This window comes from Sciurus vulgaris, assembly GCF_902686455.1.
Source record: "Sciurus vulgaris genome assembly, chromosome: 2".
Classification (NCBI taxonomy): domain Eukaryota; kingdom Metazoa; phylum Chordata; class Mammalia; order Rodentia; family Sciuridae; genus Sciurus; species Sciurus vulgaris.
Window position 1 is genome coordinate 105,671,174 of NC_136462.1, and position 20,648 is coordinate 105,691,821.

Genomic DNA, 20,648 nt, shown 5'->3' on the forward strand with positions numbered 1-20,648 from the left:
ACCTCAGGTGCTTTTCCCCAATGAAGATCAAGATAATGTGGACACCACAGAAATCACAATTAGGGGCAGCACGCCTGCACCTATTCAGCATTAGTGCCGATGCTGGCCAGCTGGGCAGTCGCTGCTCTTTCTCTCACTCGTTGGATTAGTCAGACACCCTCTCCTCTCAAAGAGGGTCCCCAGGTAAGCCCACCTTCAGCTGGGGCACCATCACAACAAATGACAGTCCTTAACCTCGGTTCTTTAACCTCTGGAAAGTTGGTGAGTCCAAACCCATCCATCTGTCAGAGGAGGCAGTTCTCAGTTTGAGCTGCCTTGTCTAAAACAGAGGCTTTGTCTGGACCTGGCTCTCTGGGTTTGGCAAATATTAACCCACATAATCAAACTCCATGTGAACTTGAGTTTGTATCATTTGGGCTATTTTTTTCCCCCCTAAAAACATAGTACCACAGACTAAGTTTTTTTTTAAAAAAAAAGGTTAATTTTCACGGTTTAGAGGTCCTGGATCAAGGGCATGCATCTGGTGATGGTCTTTTTGCTAGCAGAGACCAACGTGGAGCAATGCATCACATTGGGAGGGACAGGGAGTGCGCTTGTGTGTGCTGCTCGCTCCCTGCCCTTATAAAGCTGCCAGGATTCAATCCTGGGGGCTCTACCCCATAACCTTATCTAATCCTAATCACCTCTCAAAGGCCCCATCTCTAAACACCATACTCAGATTAAGTTTCTATTCTCTTAATACCTCACAATGGAGGTTAAATTCCAACATGTGTTTTCAGTGGGACAAACCATATTCAAAATGTGTGGGCACATTGCCTTGGCGGGGCCAAGCTGCGTTCCCCCAGCTGAACTGCGTTTTGCCACTTTTCTAAAGCTCTCTTCTAACAAGCATCCAGTAGTTTGTGGTGGGGGTGTTGTGGTCAGTAAAGTTGGAATGCAGCTATTCCTCTTTGGAAGATGCTCCAAGTTTTTTAGGATCTTATCTTAAACCTTCCTACTTTTGTTTAGCTTAGATATTCCCAATTTTATTTAACTATGGAAACTTTAAAAAATTTGTTTAATTAGTTATACATGATAGTAGAATGCATCTTGATACATCATACATAGAAGGAGTATAACTTCTCATTCTTCTGATTGTACATAATGTAGTGTTACACTGGTCATGCAATCATATATGCACATAGGATCATAATGTCAGATTCATTCTATGGTCCTTCCTACCCCCATATCCCCTCCCTTCCCTTCACTCCCTCTGTCTAATCCAAAGTAACTCTATTCTTCCCTAGCTCCCACCTTATTGTGAATTAGCATCCACATTCAGCCTTTGGTTCTTTGAGATTGGCTTATTTCACTTAGTATGAAATTCTCCAGCTCCATTCATTTACTGGCAAATGCCATAATTTCATTCTTCTTTAAGGCTAAGTAATATTCCATTGTTTATATACCACAATTTTTTTTATCCATTCATCTATTGAAGGGCACCTAAGTTGATTCCATAGTTTAGCTATTGCGAATTGAGCTGCTATAAACATTGATGTGGCTGTGTCACTGTAGTATGCTGATTTTAAGTCCTTTGGGTATAAACTGAGGAGTGGGATAACTAGGTAAAATGGTGGTTCCATTTCAAGTTTCTCAGGAATTCCCATACTGCTTTCCATAGTGGTTGGACCAATTTGCAGTCCCACGAGCAATGTATGAGTGTACCTTTCCCCCACATCCTTGCCAACATTTATTGTTGCTTATATTCTTGATCATTGCTATTCTGACTGGAGTGAGATGAAATCTTAGAATAGTTTTTTGATTTGCATTTGTCTAATTTGCTAGAAATGTTGAACTTTTTTTCATATATTTGTTGATCAATTAAATTTTTCTTCTGTTCAGACCCTTAGCCCATTTATTGATTGGGTTATTTGGTTTTTTTTTTTTTTTTTTTTTTTTTGGTTTTAAGATTTTTGAGTTTTTTAAATATATCCTGGAGATTAATGCTCTATCCAGGGCACAGATTTTCTCCCATTCTGTAGGCTCTCTCTTTACATTATTGATGGTTTGCTGAGAAGAAGCTTTTTGGTTTGAATCCATCCCATTTATTGATTCTTGATTTTACTTATTGTGCTTTAGGAGTCTTGTTAAGGAAATCAGGTCCTCAGCTGACGTGGTGAAGATTTTTCTTCTATTAGGTGCAGAGTCTCTGTTCTAGTCTTTGATTTACTTTGAGTTGAGCTTTTGAGCAGGGTGAGAGATAGGGGTTTAATTTCATTTTGCTACACATGGATTTCCAATTTTTCCAGCACCATTTGTTAAAGAGGCTGTTTTCTCCAGTGCATATTTTTGGCACCTTTGTCTAGTATGAGATAACTGTATTTATGTGGGTTTGTTTCTGTGTCTTCTATTGTGTACCATGGTGTACCAGTCTGTTGTGTCTGTTTTGGTCCCAATATAATGCCGGGAAACTTTTTGTTTTGCATGCTAAGTACACTTAACCTCCTCCAAGGGACTTAACCTCACCTCTTTCTAAGGCCAGTTGCTCTCGTCTGGCCTAGTTCTTACAAATGGGCTTTCTTGTGGGGTCACTCTACTGTGAGTGCCCAGTGTTCCCTCCTCACACCAGAGTCTGACCTTGTTCCTGTGGCTTTGCTCCTTGCTCTGACTGGGAGGGACCAACCGTTCCAGTTTGCCTGGGATGAATGGGATTTCCCGAGTCAGTGCTAAAACTGAGAAAGTCCAGGCAAACTGGGGCATGTTGGTCTATCTGGAATCCTGCCCCGTGCCTGAAATCCCCTGGCAGCACCCCATGCTCCCTTGACCTCTCTTGCAGGATTCTTAGTTGCTGGGCTCAGCCTCCCTGTTACAGTTGGAGTATTTAATCTCACACTCTTCATTCCTGGTTGATGGGCTAGGGCTGTGACCAGGAGATGCTTAACTGCCTCCCTTCCATATTTCAGTTGAGCTCAATGTCTTCAGCAGCCTCAGCAGCAGAGACAGATCCAGGAGCTCCCTGCATACCTCTCTGAACCAACTTTAGCCTCATCCTATCCGTCCCCAGTAACTAGAGTACCAGAGCATCTTTCTGGTCTGACAGATGCATGGGAGTCACATCAAAAAAGATCACGGTGAAGTAATCCCACGTGAAAGGGTGCTGGTGGTTCCAGGGCACTTGGCTCAATGGTGTGGAAGCCCTGAGCATGCTTGTGCCTCGCCGCAGAAGCACACAGCCTCCCACCTCTTCTTCCCACTTCTTAAGAAGGGTTTGGATGATTGGCAACTACTACAACTGATGGCATCTCTGGGCCCACAGATGTCTGCTCTAATGAATGGGCAGCCTCTGACAACAACCCACAAGAGGAGGTTGATACACAACTGATGGGGTGATGCTTTGTCCCTTCTTTCTACTGCGGTGTTGCTTTTCCTTATTCCTTCTTTCCCAAGCCTTTCTGTCCCCTCTCTCCAGGGCCTTTCATGGAGATCCAAATCAGCAGGTCCTTTTGTTATTTAAGGTTCTGATTTACTGAGAAACTGACCACATTTGCTCTTGAAGAGGGGGGATGAGATGTCCTGCTGTTGATGGGGGAAGGCAGAAATAGCCAGATCAGAGAGAGGTTTGGACAGAGGTAGATTTTTTTTTCCTAGGTCAGTTGAGTAATGGAGCCCACACTGCCCCCTATCCAGATGCTGGGATCCTGGAAGGACTGATCTGAGCATGCTGTAGTCCTGGGAACATGACAAAAAGACCGTTTATTCATTCAGGAATGATTTACTGGATATCAATTCTGTGCCAGGCACTGTTGGTATGCTGGTTTTAGAGTAATGAACAAAATAGACTAAACCCTTGCCTATCGATCTTGGATCTTTGTTAGGGAACGTGGGCACAAACCAGATGCATGAAGCTTGGGCTTTTATCTGAAGAGTTGTGAAGCCATTGCAAGGTTTTGAACGGAGGAGTAATGTGGGTTTGAAAGTAATGTGGCCCTCAATTAGACAATTGGAGGGCAAGGACTGAAACAAGCAGACAAATTAGGAGGCATGGCTGATTATGCCCACGTAAGGAGAAGGACTTAGATTCTGGACACATTTTGAGGGTAAAAGCAGAGAAATAAAATATAGGGTAGGAGAGTAAGGGGAGGAGGTAAGGATGACTCCAAGGATTTTGGCCAGAAGAAAGAGGTCCTCATGAACCTGAACTGGGGAGAGCTGTGGCAGGAACAGGGTTTTGAAGAGAGGGATTTTGCACAAAAATAATGGAGCACCCCTCATTCAGGGCAGGACCCCCACCAGCCCAAGACTTTGGATGAGAAATAACATCTCTTCCTTTAGTGGGCACAGCCCCACATTGGGGGCACACCTTGTCAGGGGGACAACCTGGTGTGAAACCTTTGTGCTGTGAATAACCTTCACAGCCATAGGCAGAGCCCCTCTCTGGAGTGACCACTGGCATACCAGAAAGCAGAAAGAAGACCCCAGAAGCAGGGTTAGATGGGTAAATCGAACTTAGAGAAAAACTCTTCTTCATATTCTGTGTTTTATAGTAAACTTTACATTTGTCTCAGCATCTATAATGGAAACCTGTTGGCACAAGTTCATTAGGCATAAAGGTAGAAAGATAATGCTAAGGTGTATTATTGGTCACCTCAGGATTAAATGAGTTGAATGCCCCTTTGTTTTAAAATTGTATGATTCTCTTCTTACATGCTGAGAGCAAATAAGTTCTCCATGTTAATCTCTCTTACTAAAGCAAATCAAATAGAGGAAAAGAAATGCTTTTATTCTTTTCCAAATGTCTTACACTAACACTGGTATGGAACACCCAATACTTTTGCTTTGAAGAAAGTGTTCCACATCTAAAGAAGTATTCTGTCCTCCTCCACACTCTGTGTTATCCAAAACCTAGGCTAGCAATTCATGGTTTTCCTGAGAAAGAACTTCACAGTTGTTGAATGCTGGATGTACATATCATAATCATATAGTTTATATTATATAATTTCATTCAAGTCTCATAATGGGTACTACTATCATTTAACAGGTATTTCATGTTCCTTTCGATCATGGTACCCAGACCTGAAGGCACATTCCAGGCATGCCTGGACCAGAACCATACAGAAAAGATGCTTGCTTTTCTGATTCCAAATCTTCCTTTGTCTGAAAATCCCACTTGAAATGAGATGTTCTGGATCTAGAAGAGTGGTTTTCTCTGGAGCTATTGACCAAACTCAGTTTCACAACTATCTTAGCACATGATGCTAGTGAGTTGGGTTTTCAAAGTCTTGTATATACTGTTGTTGACTTTGGACCCAGCTTGGACCATACGTTTATTCCTTCCAGATTTTATCTAATTAGATTCTGCTCCTTTCTCTAGCTTCTTGATTTTCTGGGTCCTGCCCCCTCTATTAGTAGATTGAATATTCTTTCCTCTGATTCTTTTAGACTGCTTATATCTACACTAGTTCGTACCACACTTGTGGGCTGCACAGTGGTTTATGGTTATTGTTGTTCCAGAGGTTTTACTGAGTAGTGAGATAGGATATACCCATTGGTATTAATGTTTACTTCCAGATTTGTATATAGATACAGTATATAGATGTTGTAGACAGACTTGGTGCCACTCAAATTTCCTCTTTTACCTGCTCTGTGTATGTTCCTGTTTTTGTGTTCTTGATTCTAATTGTCTTTACCCTGTCACTTGTGGGGGACTTTTCTATGGACATGAAGTTGCCTTTCTCTCAAGTGCTGCACATACCTGGGAGATCATAAACCTCTCTCATCCTTCACCCCCATCCTCAGGAAACCTGAGACAATGACTGACTAGTGTACAAGCGCCCCAGTCTTTGTCTTCAGTTCTGAGGTGCCATTTACATTCCAGAGCTGCCCATGGGATCCAACCAAACCTGGAACTTCAACCGAGCTTGCTCCTTTGCTGGCTTTTCCCCTTCCTGCATCCCACACTTCATTCCTGTTTTCTCCTGAAAGCAGCTCCTTAATGATCACCTACATGTGAGTCCTTGGCTCAGAGTCTGCTTCTGGGAGCAGCTGACTTGAGACGATGGTCACAACTCACATGGACCTAGCAGGTGTTCTGCACGACTATGCGTGCATAAACATCTAAAGGATTTCTATTTTTAAGGCAGAAATACAAAAAGAAAATTCTCTTTTCATAGATTAGCTCTTTCATTTTTTTCATATAGATTAAAATACAGGTATGACTCACATTTTAATTCAATCAAGGGGAATTTTCTGACCAGTCACCAATTCAGTAGCTTTCAGGGAAAACCTAAATTTCTTGAGGATGTGCATGGTCTTTAGAAGGAGCTGCTTTTTGTATCACACTGTCCAGGAAGGCCCTAATTCCTTTAACATTTCTCACCTGCCTGGCTCCTTCTGCTATAATTATTATTATTGATATCCCAAGGAAACTAATTCCTCTAAAAGACAGCAGGATGTCTTTCTGAGAAAATAAATATATAAGTTCCTGCCTCTGCATCTAAAGGTTTTCTACTACAAGCCCATGGTAGCAGCTACTTAGAAAGTCAGACGGACACCTTGTAGGACGTGAGGTTTGTTCCTTTGTGTTTAATGCACAGGAAGGCCACAAGGCTGAGAAAGTAACCATTCATCCTAAACTTTATTCATTTACTTGACTGATTCTTCTTCCCTCAGGGTCTATAGAAATATTGTTGATTTCACTAGAATGGCTTACAATTCACAAAAATTGTACAGTTTTTAATTGGTCACTAAGTTCTCCTGATTGTCAACCTTTGGACCCACCCCCCTCCTTTCCTTTCCACTGCCACTGACTCCCCTTGTTGAGATCTTCTTTAGTACTTTTTTTTTTTTTTTTTTTGCGGTGCTGGGGTTTGAACCCAGGGCCTTGTGCTTGCAAGGCAAGCACTCTACCGACTGAGCTATCTCCCCAGCCCGAGATCTTCTTTATATCATAACAACACAATTTCAATGCATTCAGAACTGCTCACCCCACAGCCAGGTGTGGTGGTTCATGCCTGTAGTCCCAGTGAGTTGGGAGGCTAAGACAGGATTGTAAGTACAAGGCCAGTCGCAGCAATTTAGCGAGGCCCTGTCTGAAAAAACAAAAAGGGCTCGGGATGTGGCTCAGTGGTAAAGGGCCCTTGGGTTAAATTCCTGGTACCAAAAACCAACCAACCAAACAAGAATAACAACCACAACAACAAAACAAAAAACAAGTGCTCATGCCCTAGCCTCTGCCTTCCTTTCATAGGTCTCTCTGCTGCCTGCCATCTTTCTTAACACAAACCTGATCATATCACTGCCCTGCTCATGAAATTTCAATAATTCCTCACCTGTAATCCAGGCTCAACTGGATTCAAGGCCGTCTGCACTCTAACCCCACCCCACTTGGTCTCTGGCCATCCCTCTGCCCTGAAGTTCAAGCTGAGTTGGTTATCAGCCATTTCCCAGACCCTCTGACCCCACCACTTCCTCGAGGCCTCTGGTGTGGAAAGCTCTCACCTTTTCCTCCTCATTCTTCAGGACCAACTCCCAGGTCACCTTCCCAGGGAAGCCCTTCCTGTCCTCTGCAGCAGCAGCTTCTCCTCTGTCTACCTCTGTGCTTTGGACATGTCTCAAATTTAGCTCCTGCCCCCAAATAGGAGGTGAATTGTCAGGCACACAGATGGAGCCATTTTGCCTCAGATTGAAGGTTAGCTCCACCACTTACCAGTACTGGTACTACAAGCAAGTCGTTTCACCTCCCTGTGACTCAATTTCCTCATCTGCAAATTAGGGGACAGAGTGTATCTTTCTCATCACTATGTGTTCCAAAAAGCTCAAAATGCATTCACAATTCATCATGCATAGTAAGTGTCACATTAGGTGTCAGTTATAATTTTTATTTCCTACATGCATATTTCTCTTCCCAATTTGATCTTGAAATCCTAGAAAGCAGGGCTGTCTTACTTGTTTCTGCCTCTCCAGCGCCCAACACATTGTAAATGCTTGATACATATTTTCTCAATGAATTTTTTTTTCAATCACTCTATCAGTTGCTCATTTGCTCATGGTGTTACCTGGGGAGCCAGCAGAATCCTTTGCAATGAGCTTGTATTTCCCAGGGTGATCAGCGGCAGGTTCCAGTCTAGATAGTCTTACAAACACTGTGGATGTGTGGAGACTTGTGTTTTGGGTTCCTCTCAGTCTGCCTTCCTTATCACTAGGCCCTGTTCTCCACCTCTTGGGTGCCTGTGAATAGGTCAGGTTTCTTATTCTACTTTATCCAAAAGGACTTTGTAATTCAATACCCTTGTCCTTGGGCTGGAAATGTGTCCTTTTTCCATTGTGAAAGTCTGGTCTCTGTGGCATTCAGAACAGGAGAATGTGCCAGGACTTTGGGATGTTGCCGCAGATGAATGGATAAGAAAGAAAGGGAAGATTCAGAGATGTATGAATGTGGAGGATGCAAAATATCAGGAAGCCTGACATGACTTGGGCTTACTCATTTCATGCTTCTGTCCAGCATGTGATTCAATTCCTAATTATTTCTGCTAAAAATCTAACAGCAGTCTTGGCTGCTTAGGATGTGGGGGAAAATGGGTCCCATCAAAAGTTCCTCAGCTAAAGATGTAGATAGAGTTTGCACAGGACTTAGCAGAAAGCAACAAAGACAATTCAGAAAGCAGATGCCTAGAGGATATGAAAGAGAATTCTAGAAACTGGGATGGGAGGAGGTGCGATTCAATAACTGATTTCAAGAAAAGACAGGGCATTTATATAGGTAACTGGAATTTTTTATACACCTGTGCTTCAGCAGAGATATTTAGGAGAACTCTTAGGTATATTGGCTATTGCGATGGATGGGAAAGGAAGGAAGAGCTGCTAAGATAGTTCTGTCGTATCTCCTATCCCCTCAAGCCCAAATACTGGCAACCCTCTACCACCAATGCTCAGGGAGGGCCAGGAGAGAACCGGGGCATGTTGAGAGGGAACACAATGACCTTCCAAACCAGAACCCTGTCCCTGTTTTTCTCACTCTGTTCCTTACTCTCTATAATCTATAGGTTCTAAGGACTTTTTTTTTTTTTTTGTATCAGGGATTTAACTCAGGGGTGCTTAACCACTGTGCCACATCCCTGCCCACCCCCCTTTATATATAGATTATTTAGAGACAGGGTCTCACAGAGTTGCTTGGGGCCTTATTAAATTTCTGAGGCTGGCTTTGAACTTTCGATTCTCCTGCCTCAGCCTCCTGTGCTGCTGGGATTACAAGCCTGTACCTCCGGGCCTGGCTGACTCTGAGGACTTCTGACTTGAGCAGGAGTTTTCAGCCTTTGTGCCAATCCTTCTATTGTATAATTTTCTTCTCAAATTATTCGTGGAAACCTGTGACTATGACTTTATTATTCTTCCCTCTCCATTCTAGAGCTACTTTCCATTGATTTCTTCTTCCTACTTTTCTCTCCATTTTCTTTCTTCTCCTTTCCCACTTCATGGGGTCTCCCCATCCTCCTCTCTCCTGCAATTCCTTGTGAACTCTGCCACCATTGGGTCCTACCATATCTAGTGTTGACCTCGTCGGGAGGGGCTGAGGTATAAGCCAGAGCCTGGCTTCTGCCCACATCCCTTGGTGACAGCCATTTTTGGGAAACTGCCCTCACTGGGACAATCCCAGGGCTTTGGTTGCTTCAGCTGGAAAATTTCTTGTAGACCCTGGTCACTTTAGAAGCTTGGTTGGCAAAGGCCTTCGTTTCTGTTTTACTCAGTGACAGGTCAGTTGCAGTCTTGTTCTGTAATATCATTTCTTCACTCATTCAACACTTACTGAGCACTTACCATGTACCAATGAATATGTCCCAAATATCAGGCAGGCAGAGGTATAAATAAGATCCTGTTCCTACATAGCTCCCAAGCTGGTGAGCAGTCTGCTACTTGTGCAATGGATTATAATGAAAAGTATTATTTATATCAACGATATTAACGATGTGAATGGATGGAGGAAAAATGGATCCCTGGACCACCCTTTCTCTCAAAGGTTGACTCCATCTTGGGTGGTCACTTGGGTGGTTACCATAATATAAACAAACATTGTGGATGGCAGGTTATTTTGACTTTGTTTGAAAAACAGCCCATTTCCATTTACCCCAGAGCAAAACAACAAAGCAACACTAATCATTAGCTTCTTTCCACTGAGATGACCATGCAGATGTCCAATTCGGTGTCTTTCAACAGCCACATAATGACCACTATTTATTGAAAGGCAGACCCAGCTTTCAATCTTACAAAATTCTACCAAGAGTGTAGGACTGTGTTGAATGAGGATGGAAAGAAACTTCTCCTGAACCTTTTTTGGAAAAGGTAGGTAGATGGGAGGATGAAGAAAGGAGTGTAGTAGAAAAGCAGTAGGTCTGGAGTTAGAAGACTAGATGTCTAGTCCCAGCTGTTCATCAAGTCACCTACTGTGTCTGGGTTTAGTTTCCTCATCTGAAGATGGGAATAATAACAATTCTACCTGGTGGGGTCATTATGAGAACTGAATGAGAAAGGAAGTATAAAGCTCTTAGAACACAGGCACAGCTATGATGAACAGGCTGTGTGACTTCAGGAAAATCACACAGCTTCCTCATCTGCCAAAGAAACTAGTTTTGCAGGATCATTTGAAATTCTGTTCAGCAACATTCCTTGAGCATCTTCCCTGTTGGTGCCATATTGGTCATTCAGAGAGCACTGAGCCTGCCTCCTGCTTCCAGAAGGAAGCATACAAATAGATGACTTTAACAGAGAACATGATCACAAAGAGTTTCTGGGTTCAGGAGTGTGAGTGCAGAGGGCATGAGGTCCTGGAGTACTTGGTGGGGAGGCAGAGTTTGACCTGGGCTTTGAGGGATGGGTGTGAGGTATCCTGTCTTCTTTGATGAGGATAATGGCCAAACTGAGCACAGCATGTCTTGGCCTCAGATCCCTTTTAGCTGCATCTCTACCATTTGTCCCTTTTGTTGTGATATTTATAGTTCTTAAAAAATATCATACTGTCCCTTGCCTCCCTTCCCTCTTTGAAAATGCCCCTGATTTTGGCCTGGAGCTACCCTCTTTCATGTTAGAGGGCAGGAGTGCACAAGCAAGACCCTCGGATCAGACTGGGGAGATTCATACCCTAGATTTGCCATTCAGCAGCCACTGGGGACCCTGATGAGTTACTCAATCCTTTGGTTAGTCAATGTCCTCATCTGCAAAATGGATACAGGATAATAGTAGTGCCTTCCTCAAAGCGTGGTTGTAAGAATTCACTGACGTAATGCAAAGTGCTTGTCAGCTGGTTGCACAGTAATCATTGAATAAATATGAGCAGTTGTGATGTACACTAGGTCTGGCTTACTCCTACTTGCTTTCTAGTCTTAGCTTAGTCACTTCCTCTGGGAGGCTTTTCCTGGCTCTTAAGACCGGTTGTGTATTCTCATAGTTCACCTTGTGCCCTCTTCTACCTTAGCACAAGACAATCTCATTTTTCCGGGGACCCCACCAGAGTGCAAACTCCACGAGGACAGGGGTCAGTCAATTGTGTTGACTGCTAGGAGGAACATAGGATAGGCACTCAATAAATACTCAATAAATGATAGGGTGATGGTCCCAGGGATCCCCGGGTGTGGCAGAGACCGCTGGGGGTGGGGTGGGGGAAATAGCCAGGGGTGGGTGTGGCACTGGTAGCAATGCGTTGTGAGCTTGAACGTGCAGGCGGACCGCGACTCCTCAGAAAACAGACAGCCTGGGCCTCCCAGATATCCAGGACTCTTTCCTTCCCCGGACAGAATGAAGCGCCAAGGGAAAGGATAGAGCTCAACTTTGTCAGGGTCGGCGCGCTGGAGAGGAAATGTAGGAGGACCAGTTAGGCAAGAGCGCTTGGGTCCCTCCCCCGGCCGGGCCCCGCCCCGCCCCGCCCCCAGGGCCCGGCCCGGCCCCGCCCCCAGACCAGGCCCCGCCCCCTCCGTCTCCCGCCGAGTCGAAGCTGGAGCAGCAAGTGGCCGGAGCCACCCCCGCGAAGGGCGCGCCCGGCACACTTATTCTGCCCCGGAGCAGCTTCGGTGCCCAGCCCAACGCCGACAGCCGCCGCGGGATGCTGCGTTCCACGTCCACGGTCACCCTGCTCTCGGGCGGCGGCTCCAAAGCGCCCGGGACGCCCAGCAGAAGGGTGAGTTGCTGGGGAGGTGGCGACCGTGGTCTGGTTCCCCCGCCGCTTCGCCGCTTCAGTAGGTATCAGAGTTTGAGGTCGCGCGGGAGCCAGCCCCTGGCCTTGACATCCACCCTGGGCTCAACTTTCCCGTCAGTCCCAGCACGGGTTGTGACCTTCCCTCTTGACGCCCAGGGGGCACCTCACCAGCTGGAAAAGAGGTCTTGGTAGACTTTCTTGAATTCCCAGAGTTTTCCTCTCCTTCCTACCTCCTCTGTCAAGCCAACTTATTGGTGGCACCAGTTTAAAAAGCAAGGGAGACATTTCTGCAGTATCTGTACCCTGATCTGCAGTATCTCTACCCTGAGGCCCACAAGTAAAGATGGTATTTTAAACCCAAACTTTCCTTCTTCCATTAATTAGAAGTAAGAAGGTGTCACTTGTGTTCAGTGTGACAGAAGAATATTGATTCTGGAGTGGATTTAGCCAAGGTGGATGCCTCTTTGCAAACCAGGGGTTAGCACTGGCCACCCAGGAGCCCAGTTGTGTGGGAGGTCATGTTATGCAAGCCACTTTCTTCTTCTTCTTCTTCTTTTAAAGATATTTTTAGTTGTAGATAGACACAATACCTTTGTTTTATTTCTTTTTCTTTTTTTTTTTTTTTAATGTTGGTGCTGGGGATCCAACCCAGTGCCTCACACCTACTAGGCAAGTACTCTACCACTGAGCCCCAACCCTAGCCCTAACACTTTCTTCTTTCTAGCTTAAATACTAGCACAGTAGCAGCAGAGTGGTCCTGATAGCCTTGGTCACTGTCTTCAGGGAGGGTTTCCTTGTGGAAGCATGTTTCTCTGCAATCTTTGTTACATCCTTTCCCACCTCTGTATGCTCTGTGAAGACTGGCTTCACATGTGCATCTTTCACTTGCATTTGTTCCAAGATCGGGGTCTCAGAGCAAACTGTTAGAGGTTTGTTTTGTGGCTTGTAGTTCTTCCATCACGATATTCAGTACTTATTACTCAACACTTCTTCACTGTGATTGAAACTTTCTGATCATGTTTCCCCAAGTTTAGCTGAATGGGTGCTTCAGTCCAAACAAAAAAGCCCCTTTGGTACTTCTGTCTGCTAGTCTTGTAGACATGCTTATCTGCTTTTATGTATCTCAACCAAATGGTGGTGGTCATATCACCTTATGAGTTGTCTCTCATTAGCTGTAGAAGACAGGTGTGTGTTATAATTGGGTTGGGCCAGGTGATGGGTTTTGGGTGTGTGCACACGTGGGTGCGCATGCAGGTTGACAGAACTCTAGTTGTCCAATCATTAACCTCATAGAACAAGAGCCATATTAGGTCCTATTGGGTTTCCAGCCAGAGGTCTGGCCTTACTCCAAGGTGGATATTTGTCATCTTTCTTTGGAAATTTTATCAATTATAACAGAAAGAATAAAAGTCACTGAAAAGATGCCCCTGATCCCAGATGGGGTTCATTTCCCCTCTAGAGTTAGAGTTGGGGTAGCTAAAGTAATATTGTAGGTGGATACATAAATGTGATTAGGTAGTATACCCAATAACATTTTTGAAGATTTTTTCCAATATGTTTTTGAGTATCTCTTTAGTTAGAAGTGCTTTGGTTTCTGGCACATTGTGAACACTATTGAGAATGCTTTGCCTTTTGAATAAGAGTGTATAACTACTTTGGACTGGAGGCCCAGGGCTCTGAATCAGGCTATGCAGGCTATGCTAGGCATCCTGGTACTTGTTCTGGAAAGAGGATATTGGAAGGTTCTGGTGTTCTCCATATCTTTATCATTTCCAACTCTGCCATTGGTTTTGCAAATATCACAGGTGCTATGTTGTTTGTGTGTGTGTGGAGATGTGGTGGGAAACATGATCAGTTGATTAATTAGCTTCTTGAACATTTATAGATCTTCTGTGTGGTACAGTGCTGGGCATTGGGGTCCATCCTACCTGTGGAGGCAGACATTGTCACAAACTGCTGTCATGAAGTTGTCAAAGCATTGATCGTGTAGTGGGGAGAAGTAGTTCCAAAGTTCTATGAAGCTAAAAGGCAGGGTTCTTCCTGAGGCACCTGAGGGAGGTCCCTCACTGCAGGTGATGTGTAAGTTTAGTCTTGCAGCCTGAGTAGGAGTGTGTAGGGCAGCTGACAACATTGGGATACTGCATGAAGGAACTACCATTTGGCTAAGTGGAATACTTGACATATGGTGTATGACAACGGCATATTGGACCTGCCTTGGGACAAAACATTTATTTTAAATTTCTTTTTAGAAAAACAAAAACAGGATGTCTTAAAAATAAAATTGCAGGCTAAACAAATAATTATGAAAAGTGTTTACAAAGTTGAAAACTTTCGGGAAAGCCTATATCATTCTCTCATTTCACCCCAATGGTAGACAAGTGATCATCTTTAGTAGGAACATATTAGCCATTAAAATAAATCTTCTGTTTCATCCAAAAAGCTTATCAAGTTAGTGTCTGTGGGGAACCAGGCTATGTTGGGCCAGTCATTGCAGCCAACCACTGGTGACAGCTGACACTGAGCAGGAGTTTAGTTCTCTGAGTCAGCTGCCAGGAGCAGTGGGGGCGACTAGCCTGTCACCAGTTATCCTTTGTTCAGTGACTGCCACCTGCAATTGTACTTCCTTCCTAACTAAAATAATCTCTCACAGAGGGTGGGGGGAAGGTGAGAAGAGTAATTTCTGCTAGCTGATAAACAAAAGCCTTCAAACTAGTTGTGCACTAAAAATAGTTTTATCTATGGCAACAGCAGGGAGATAAATTGTTTGGAGAATAACCACAGCTAGAATGATGACCTTGGGGTGTGTGGGAAATTTTTTTAAAATATTGGCATTACTTCATGATTTTGAAAGGAATTCTGTAAATGAAAGTTAATCCTGCTGTGTGAGCCTTTGAAATGAAAAGGCAGTTGTATGGCCAGATTGTGGGCTTGGGGTGGAAAGTACTTGTTGCTTTGTGTACCCCAGTGCTTTTGGCTAAGCTGTTGGGCTAGGATGATGTGAGATGCTAGACCTGTCAAGGGTTTTATGTGGCACTGTGTTCTGTTGATAATAAGAGACTGTTGGCTGGTTTTGCTGGTATCATGGCTCCTCAGTGGCACATAAAATCCAAACCAAAACAAACCCCAACAAGGCCACAGGACAGGATTTTTCCTTAGCCTGCCCTTGCCTTGGCAGAGGCTTCCTCTGTTTAAAACCAGAATGGACTGATAGGCATTGCTCCCTGGCTAATGCATCACTCTCATTCTGATAGCTCAAAATAAAGAATTCCCTTAGGTGGCTTGTGAGTGGGTCAGACAGGTGTTACCTCACTTCTTTTTCCCAGTCCACAAAAACATCTGTGCATATAAGCTCTGTACCATCTGGCAGGCTCTAAGGAAGGGACACCGGATGTTGTGGGATCTCAGCATCTGGTGGAAGGAAGCTGGCTGCAGCATCCACAGGGAGAAGAAAGGTGGGTCCCTGCTGTACCCAAAAGGCCTGCTGGCTTCTCACCAGGGTCCTGCTGAGCCAGCTCCTGACAGATCAAGTTGTGCGTCCTTAGGGGTTGCCCAAAAAGCCTCTGTCATTAAAAAATGTCTCCAGTCACTGCAGAAGGCTTGCCTGTTAGGTCCCTGTTGTACATCTACATCTGAGCAGCGGACCTGGAGGATGGTGTCACCACCATGCTTCCAGTCTCTTGGGAAACCCTTTCAAGTGGGAAAGCCTTAAGAATCGTTGTCATTTGCATTCAAGGCACTGTGGGTCCAGGGCTGATTAGAGACGTGTTGAAATGCTTCAACCCAAATACTTTCAGTGATCAACCTCATTATGATCTTAAAATGGTTGCAGTGCTTTTCCAGCACAGAGGAGACTACTATAGCAGTGTTCACCCCTTTTCCCTCTCAAATGAGTGCTATTTCCCAAGTGTCAGTTGCACTGCTGACTTTTATTCATTCTTTATGGTCAGAGTGATCTTTCAAAACTGCAAAATCCAGTTACCTGATTCCTCTGCGTCAGGAATCTCCTTGGTACTACCAGGAAAAAATTCCAACTCCCTAGCATAGTATCCGGGCCCTCTGACCTGGCCGTCTTGTCCTCTACCCACATCCTCTTCCCACGTAGTCCCAGGTGTTCCTAATTAATTGCCATTCGCCAAACTTCCAGTGCTGTTCCTTGCCCTTTTGCCTTTTCTCATGCTTTCCTCTGATGAGGATCATCCCCTCCAGGAAGTCTGCCCTGATTTCTTCTTCCCATGGCTTATGTACCCCACCATGCTTGTTTCACCTGTGGTTAACTACTTGAAGATAAGTCTTAGGGCCCTCCCTCCTCAGGCTTGATGAATAGGTGTTTACATAGAGGAGTCCCCAGGGTCCTAAAGAAGCCACACTTAATGTCCAGTGGGCAAATGGAAACACAGGAAGAGAAGCCTTGGGATAAAGCCAGCCCACCTGGGCAGGAAATAGGTGACGAGTGGATGGGACCAGTGAGGAGTTTGACAGTTCTGGGAAGGCTTCCAAATATTCTAGTTGTTTCATCCTGTAGCACAGTTGGAGTTTTATTCTTTGGTTAAGTCAGTGGTTCTCAACTCTGAGTCTGCATGGAATCACCAGGAAACTTAAAAGAGCTATGCCCTGGCCTCACCCTAAGCTAATTCAGGGGAACCTCTGAAAGTAGGGAATAATATTTGCATTTTTAAGGAGGCTTCCCTGAGTGCAGCCTAGGATAAGAATACTTCTGTAACCTTCACTCCTTCCTGAAAGCTTTCCTAGTCCACTCCTGGGACAGTGTTCTAGAAAGGTCCCTTAGGCCTTGTAAGATGGAGGGCAGGGAATCAGAGCACTCCAAGACACACTGGTATTTTTTTGTGCCTTTATCCCATCAGTGCTTTCTCTCTGGATTTTGACATTTTGAGTACATTGTTGCATGGTACAGAAGGAGCCAGAGAGAGCAGGGAGAAGAGGTTACTGTCCTCTTATTGATGAATTTTTCTCTGACATTGGAAAGAGAGGCTCTAGAACACGATACCACCTGGAAAAGTGTCCCATTGAGTAGAAAGGGAAGATCCTTTACTGTTCTGTATGCCTCTGAGCTAGGAATGGTTTATACAGTGGCCTGAAAAACCTGAGTACTTCTTATCTGGCACTTTGCAGAAAAAGTTTGCCCCACCCTGAGGTAGATAATCAAGCTGCAAATTCAGGGCCACAGCAGACCCGAGAGACCTAATCTAGATGGGCATGCTCTAGGCTTCATACAGCCTGGCCTGCAGGTGCCAGAGATTGGATACTTGTGCTGAGCAGAGTGTGGGGTGGATCCCCCAGCTACATCCACAGAGGCCACACCTTCTGTTGTTGGGGGAAATTGAACAGGGACCAGCTGGAGTGGATCAGGCCTAAGAGAAATGTAAATGCATTTGACTAATTTCCTAAAATCCATCTCTGTAAACTGATTAGCTTCTGTGGTCATCTTCTCCACCCCTTCTTATCTGAGATAGATTTTTTTTTTCCCCCTTGGGTGAGCCTGGGAGCCAGGGGCTGAGAGAAGCATGGTGTGTGGATCCCCAGAATACCCCTAGGTGAGGGATCTCTGCTTCCACAAAGGGGGTCAGAAACAAGGCTTCAGGGGGCCCATTGAGCTCCCTAGGTGCCTGGAGTTGCAAACAAGGGCTTGCTTGTGTCTTTTCTTCTGGAGGAGGCCCGAATGCTATCTGCCCCTCTCTTGCTGTCCCTTCCCCAGAGAGTTGCTTCCAATTAAGTGGAAGAATCTCTAGGGAGTTTCAGGTGTAGCTTTCTTTGTTTTAGTTCAACCAAAAGCAAAACAACAACAAAAGCCCCCCAAAACCAAAAAAAAACCCCTCCAACTGACATTCATTGAGCAAGCACCACATTATATACTATTACATATTATATATTGATACTATGCTAAGTACTATAGAGGCTGTAAAGCCATTATGGTACAAAGCTTGCTTGAAATATCCCCCTAGTTTTCCTTTCCTTCCATTTTGTAGTGCACACATGCAGGAAGTACCCAGTGACTGTCAGTTTAATTATTAAAATGAACCCAGATTTGAACATTAGTTTCTTCCTCCAAAGATTTCAGTGACTCCCTTGTCTTCTGACTGGGACTATGTATTGTTCATTTTCCTTTCCTCCTCTACCTCAGGTTGCAGGCCCAGTTATCCTCTGAACATGGCAACAGCTCTGTCTTTGGCCAGTCTGGAACACCTTGCCTGATAGTTGTCTCTTACGATGGAGTCTCCAAACCTCACTGACTTGGAAAGTTCTTTTTATCCTTTTATACCAGCTCAAGTGTCATTTCTAAGCACTTTTGTTCCCATGTAATTCTACCTCCACTTAAGATTAAGGTTGTCTTTCCAATATTCCTGTGATAATGAAGAACACTCAGAGAGCCCTTAATATGTACCAGAAACTATTCTAAACCCTTTACACATATTAGTTAATTTAATCTTCACAACAATCTTAAGAGGGTACAATATTGTTAGTTTTATCTTACAGTAAGGTAACAGAAGCCCTGAAGATTAAGTAGCTTTCCTGAGGTTTCATCACTAGTAGGTGTCAGAACCCAGAAGAAACCCAGGAAGTGAAGTTTTACCATGCTTTGGCCACTAAGCTACCCTGCCTTGCAGTATTGGGTAGTACAAGTGTTCTTTATTAACTCATGTGAGGGTGTTTCTGGATTATAAGCTCATTGGGCACAGTAGTTTCTTTTTCAACATGGTACCCTCATATCTCTTAAAAAGTATTTTACAATTAGTGGGTGCTCATTGACTAATGAAATATGCTGTGTGCAGTTTCCTGCTTTGATCCACTGCAATGGACTGTTGCTTCCAGGGATGATTAGTCCAATAGCAGTGATGTTCAGGATAAGTAAAATGCAATTCTCTGCATTGTTCCTAACTCAAGGGCTGAGCCAGCTGCTGTGAGAAGCTCTGGTAATCAAGTGCCCTACCTGCCTTTCAGGTATTACTTAGCCTGGGGCAGCTCTGGGAATTGTGTATCTGAGTTTCAGGAAACCATGGTGATCAGCATCATAAAATGTTCAAATATAAACTACAGGACCTTGATCTTGATCAGGGGGATTTTCCTGTGGGGAGATTGCTGGAGGTGAATGAGTAGAGGGAGGTGGACCTAGTCAGGTGGACCTAGGAGGTCAGCCTAGTAGGGAGGGGTTCAGGGTTCACTTTTTTGTAGTGCTTCTGTTAGGAATTCAGAGTACCATCTAGACCTCCAGAATGTTCTTTTTGCTGCCACTGAAGCTATCCTGTGGATTTAGGGAGGATTGGTCTATCTATCTTGGTATCTTTGGCATAATCTCTTTCCATCTTTACTACTACTACTACTACTACTACTACTGCTATTTAAAAACTTATACTTCAAACATTTGTGAACAGTAGAGAAATTCCATTTTTTTGGGATATAAACAGCATCAACATTTGGCTGTGTTTCCTTAAAGATATTTTTCCCCTCTAAATCTATACAAATTATCAATGTGTATTTAAAAAACAAAAATGGGGTTATTCTTAACATTTTGTTCTGCAGCTTTCTTTTCCCTGTGACAGTGCAGAAGGTGTGTATGTGATCCTGTTCCCAGCTGAGTTTAAACTGCTTCAGTACAGTCAGTGGGTCAGCATTTATTGAAGAATAGCTGTGCTTTTTAATGTTTCCATCAAAGCACCTCTATTGACAAGAGTAACCGCCCCAGACAGGGCCCTGGGGCGCAGCCTCAAGCACCTGCTGCAACTGCCAAGTATCTTTGATGCCAAACGATTTATTTTACAAGTTCATTTTGTTTTATGCATTATGTTTTACCCTTTGAGTTTGTATACCCCAGGGTACACATGGCTTAGTGTGAGAACTCGATTTTCAAAAGGTGCCTGCACACTGTAGGAAGTATGTTGAGGAATATCAAAGTTCTGTGGGAGCAGATGAAGAATGAGCTCAACCGGGGGGAGGGGCCATCTCACTCTTGGGTGATTGGATTCATCAAGTGCCTTTCTGAAAATTATGGCCATCAGGGATTATCCCTCTAGGGTAATCAGCCAATCAAAAGGCATCACTTACAGTGCTAATGTCCCAAAGCCATTGACTAAATTGTTATTTTCAGGAAAGCAGGGTGGTGAAGCAGTTAGGTCTGTTTCATTTTGGAGTATATAAATTTCTAGGACAATGATAGTATTTAGATAATAATAAAAATATCTAACATCCATAGAGGCTTACTATGTGCTAGATACCTTCCTAATAGATCTCATTTTACCCTTGAGATCTGGAGAGTTTAGTAATTTGCTCATAGTCACACAACTAGTAGGTGTTGGAGTCTGTGTGTGCTTGTGTGCACATGTACACATACGTATGTGTGTGCATGCATGTGTGTATGGGATGTGGTGCAGGAGGAAAGTTCCTCATTTTCTCTGAAGAATTATGCCATGGATTAGACCCAGCCTATCAGAAGTTTGCTGAATATGGTGGATTTGGATCACCACTCAGGGTAGGT

General features: G+C 44.1%; 1 protein-coding gene across 3 annotated transcripts in view; it reads left to right on the forward strand.

The window, feature by feature from the left end:
• Positions 1-11,944: 11,944 nt before the first annotated feature.
• The window catches only part of MYZAP (myocardial zonula adherens protein), an 83,274-nt gene continuing 74,570 nt past the window's right edge, over positions 11,945-20,648 (forward strand). Inside the window, exon 1 of one of the 3 annotated variants that reach the window (XM_079125925.1) lies at positions 11,945-12,142. In XM_079125925.1, coding sequence (XP_078982051.1) covers positions 12,068-12,142 — 75 coding nt within the window. In that variant the 5' untranslated portion in view covers positions 11,945-12,067. The remainder of the gene's footprint in view (positions 12,143-20,648) is intronic. The other 2 variants (XM_079125926.1, XM_079125924.1) reach the window with 2 other exon arrangements.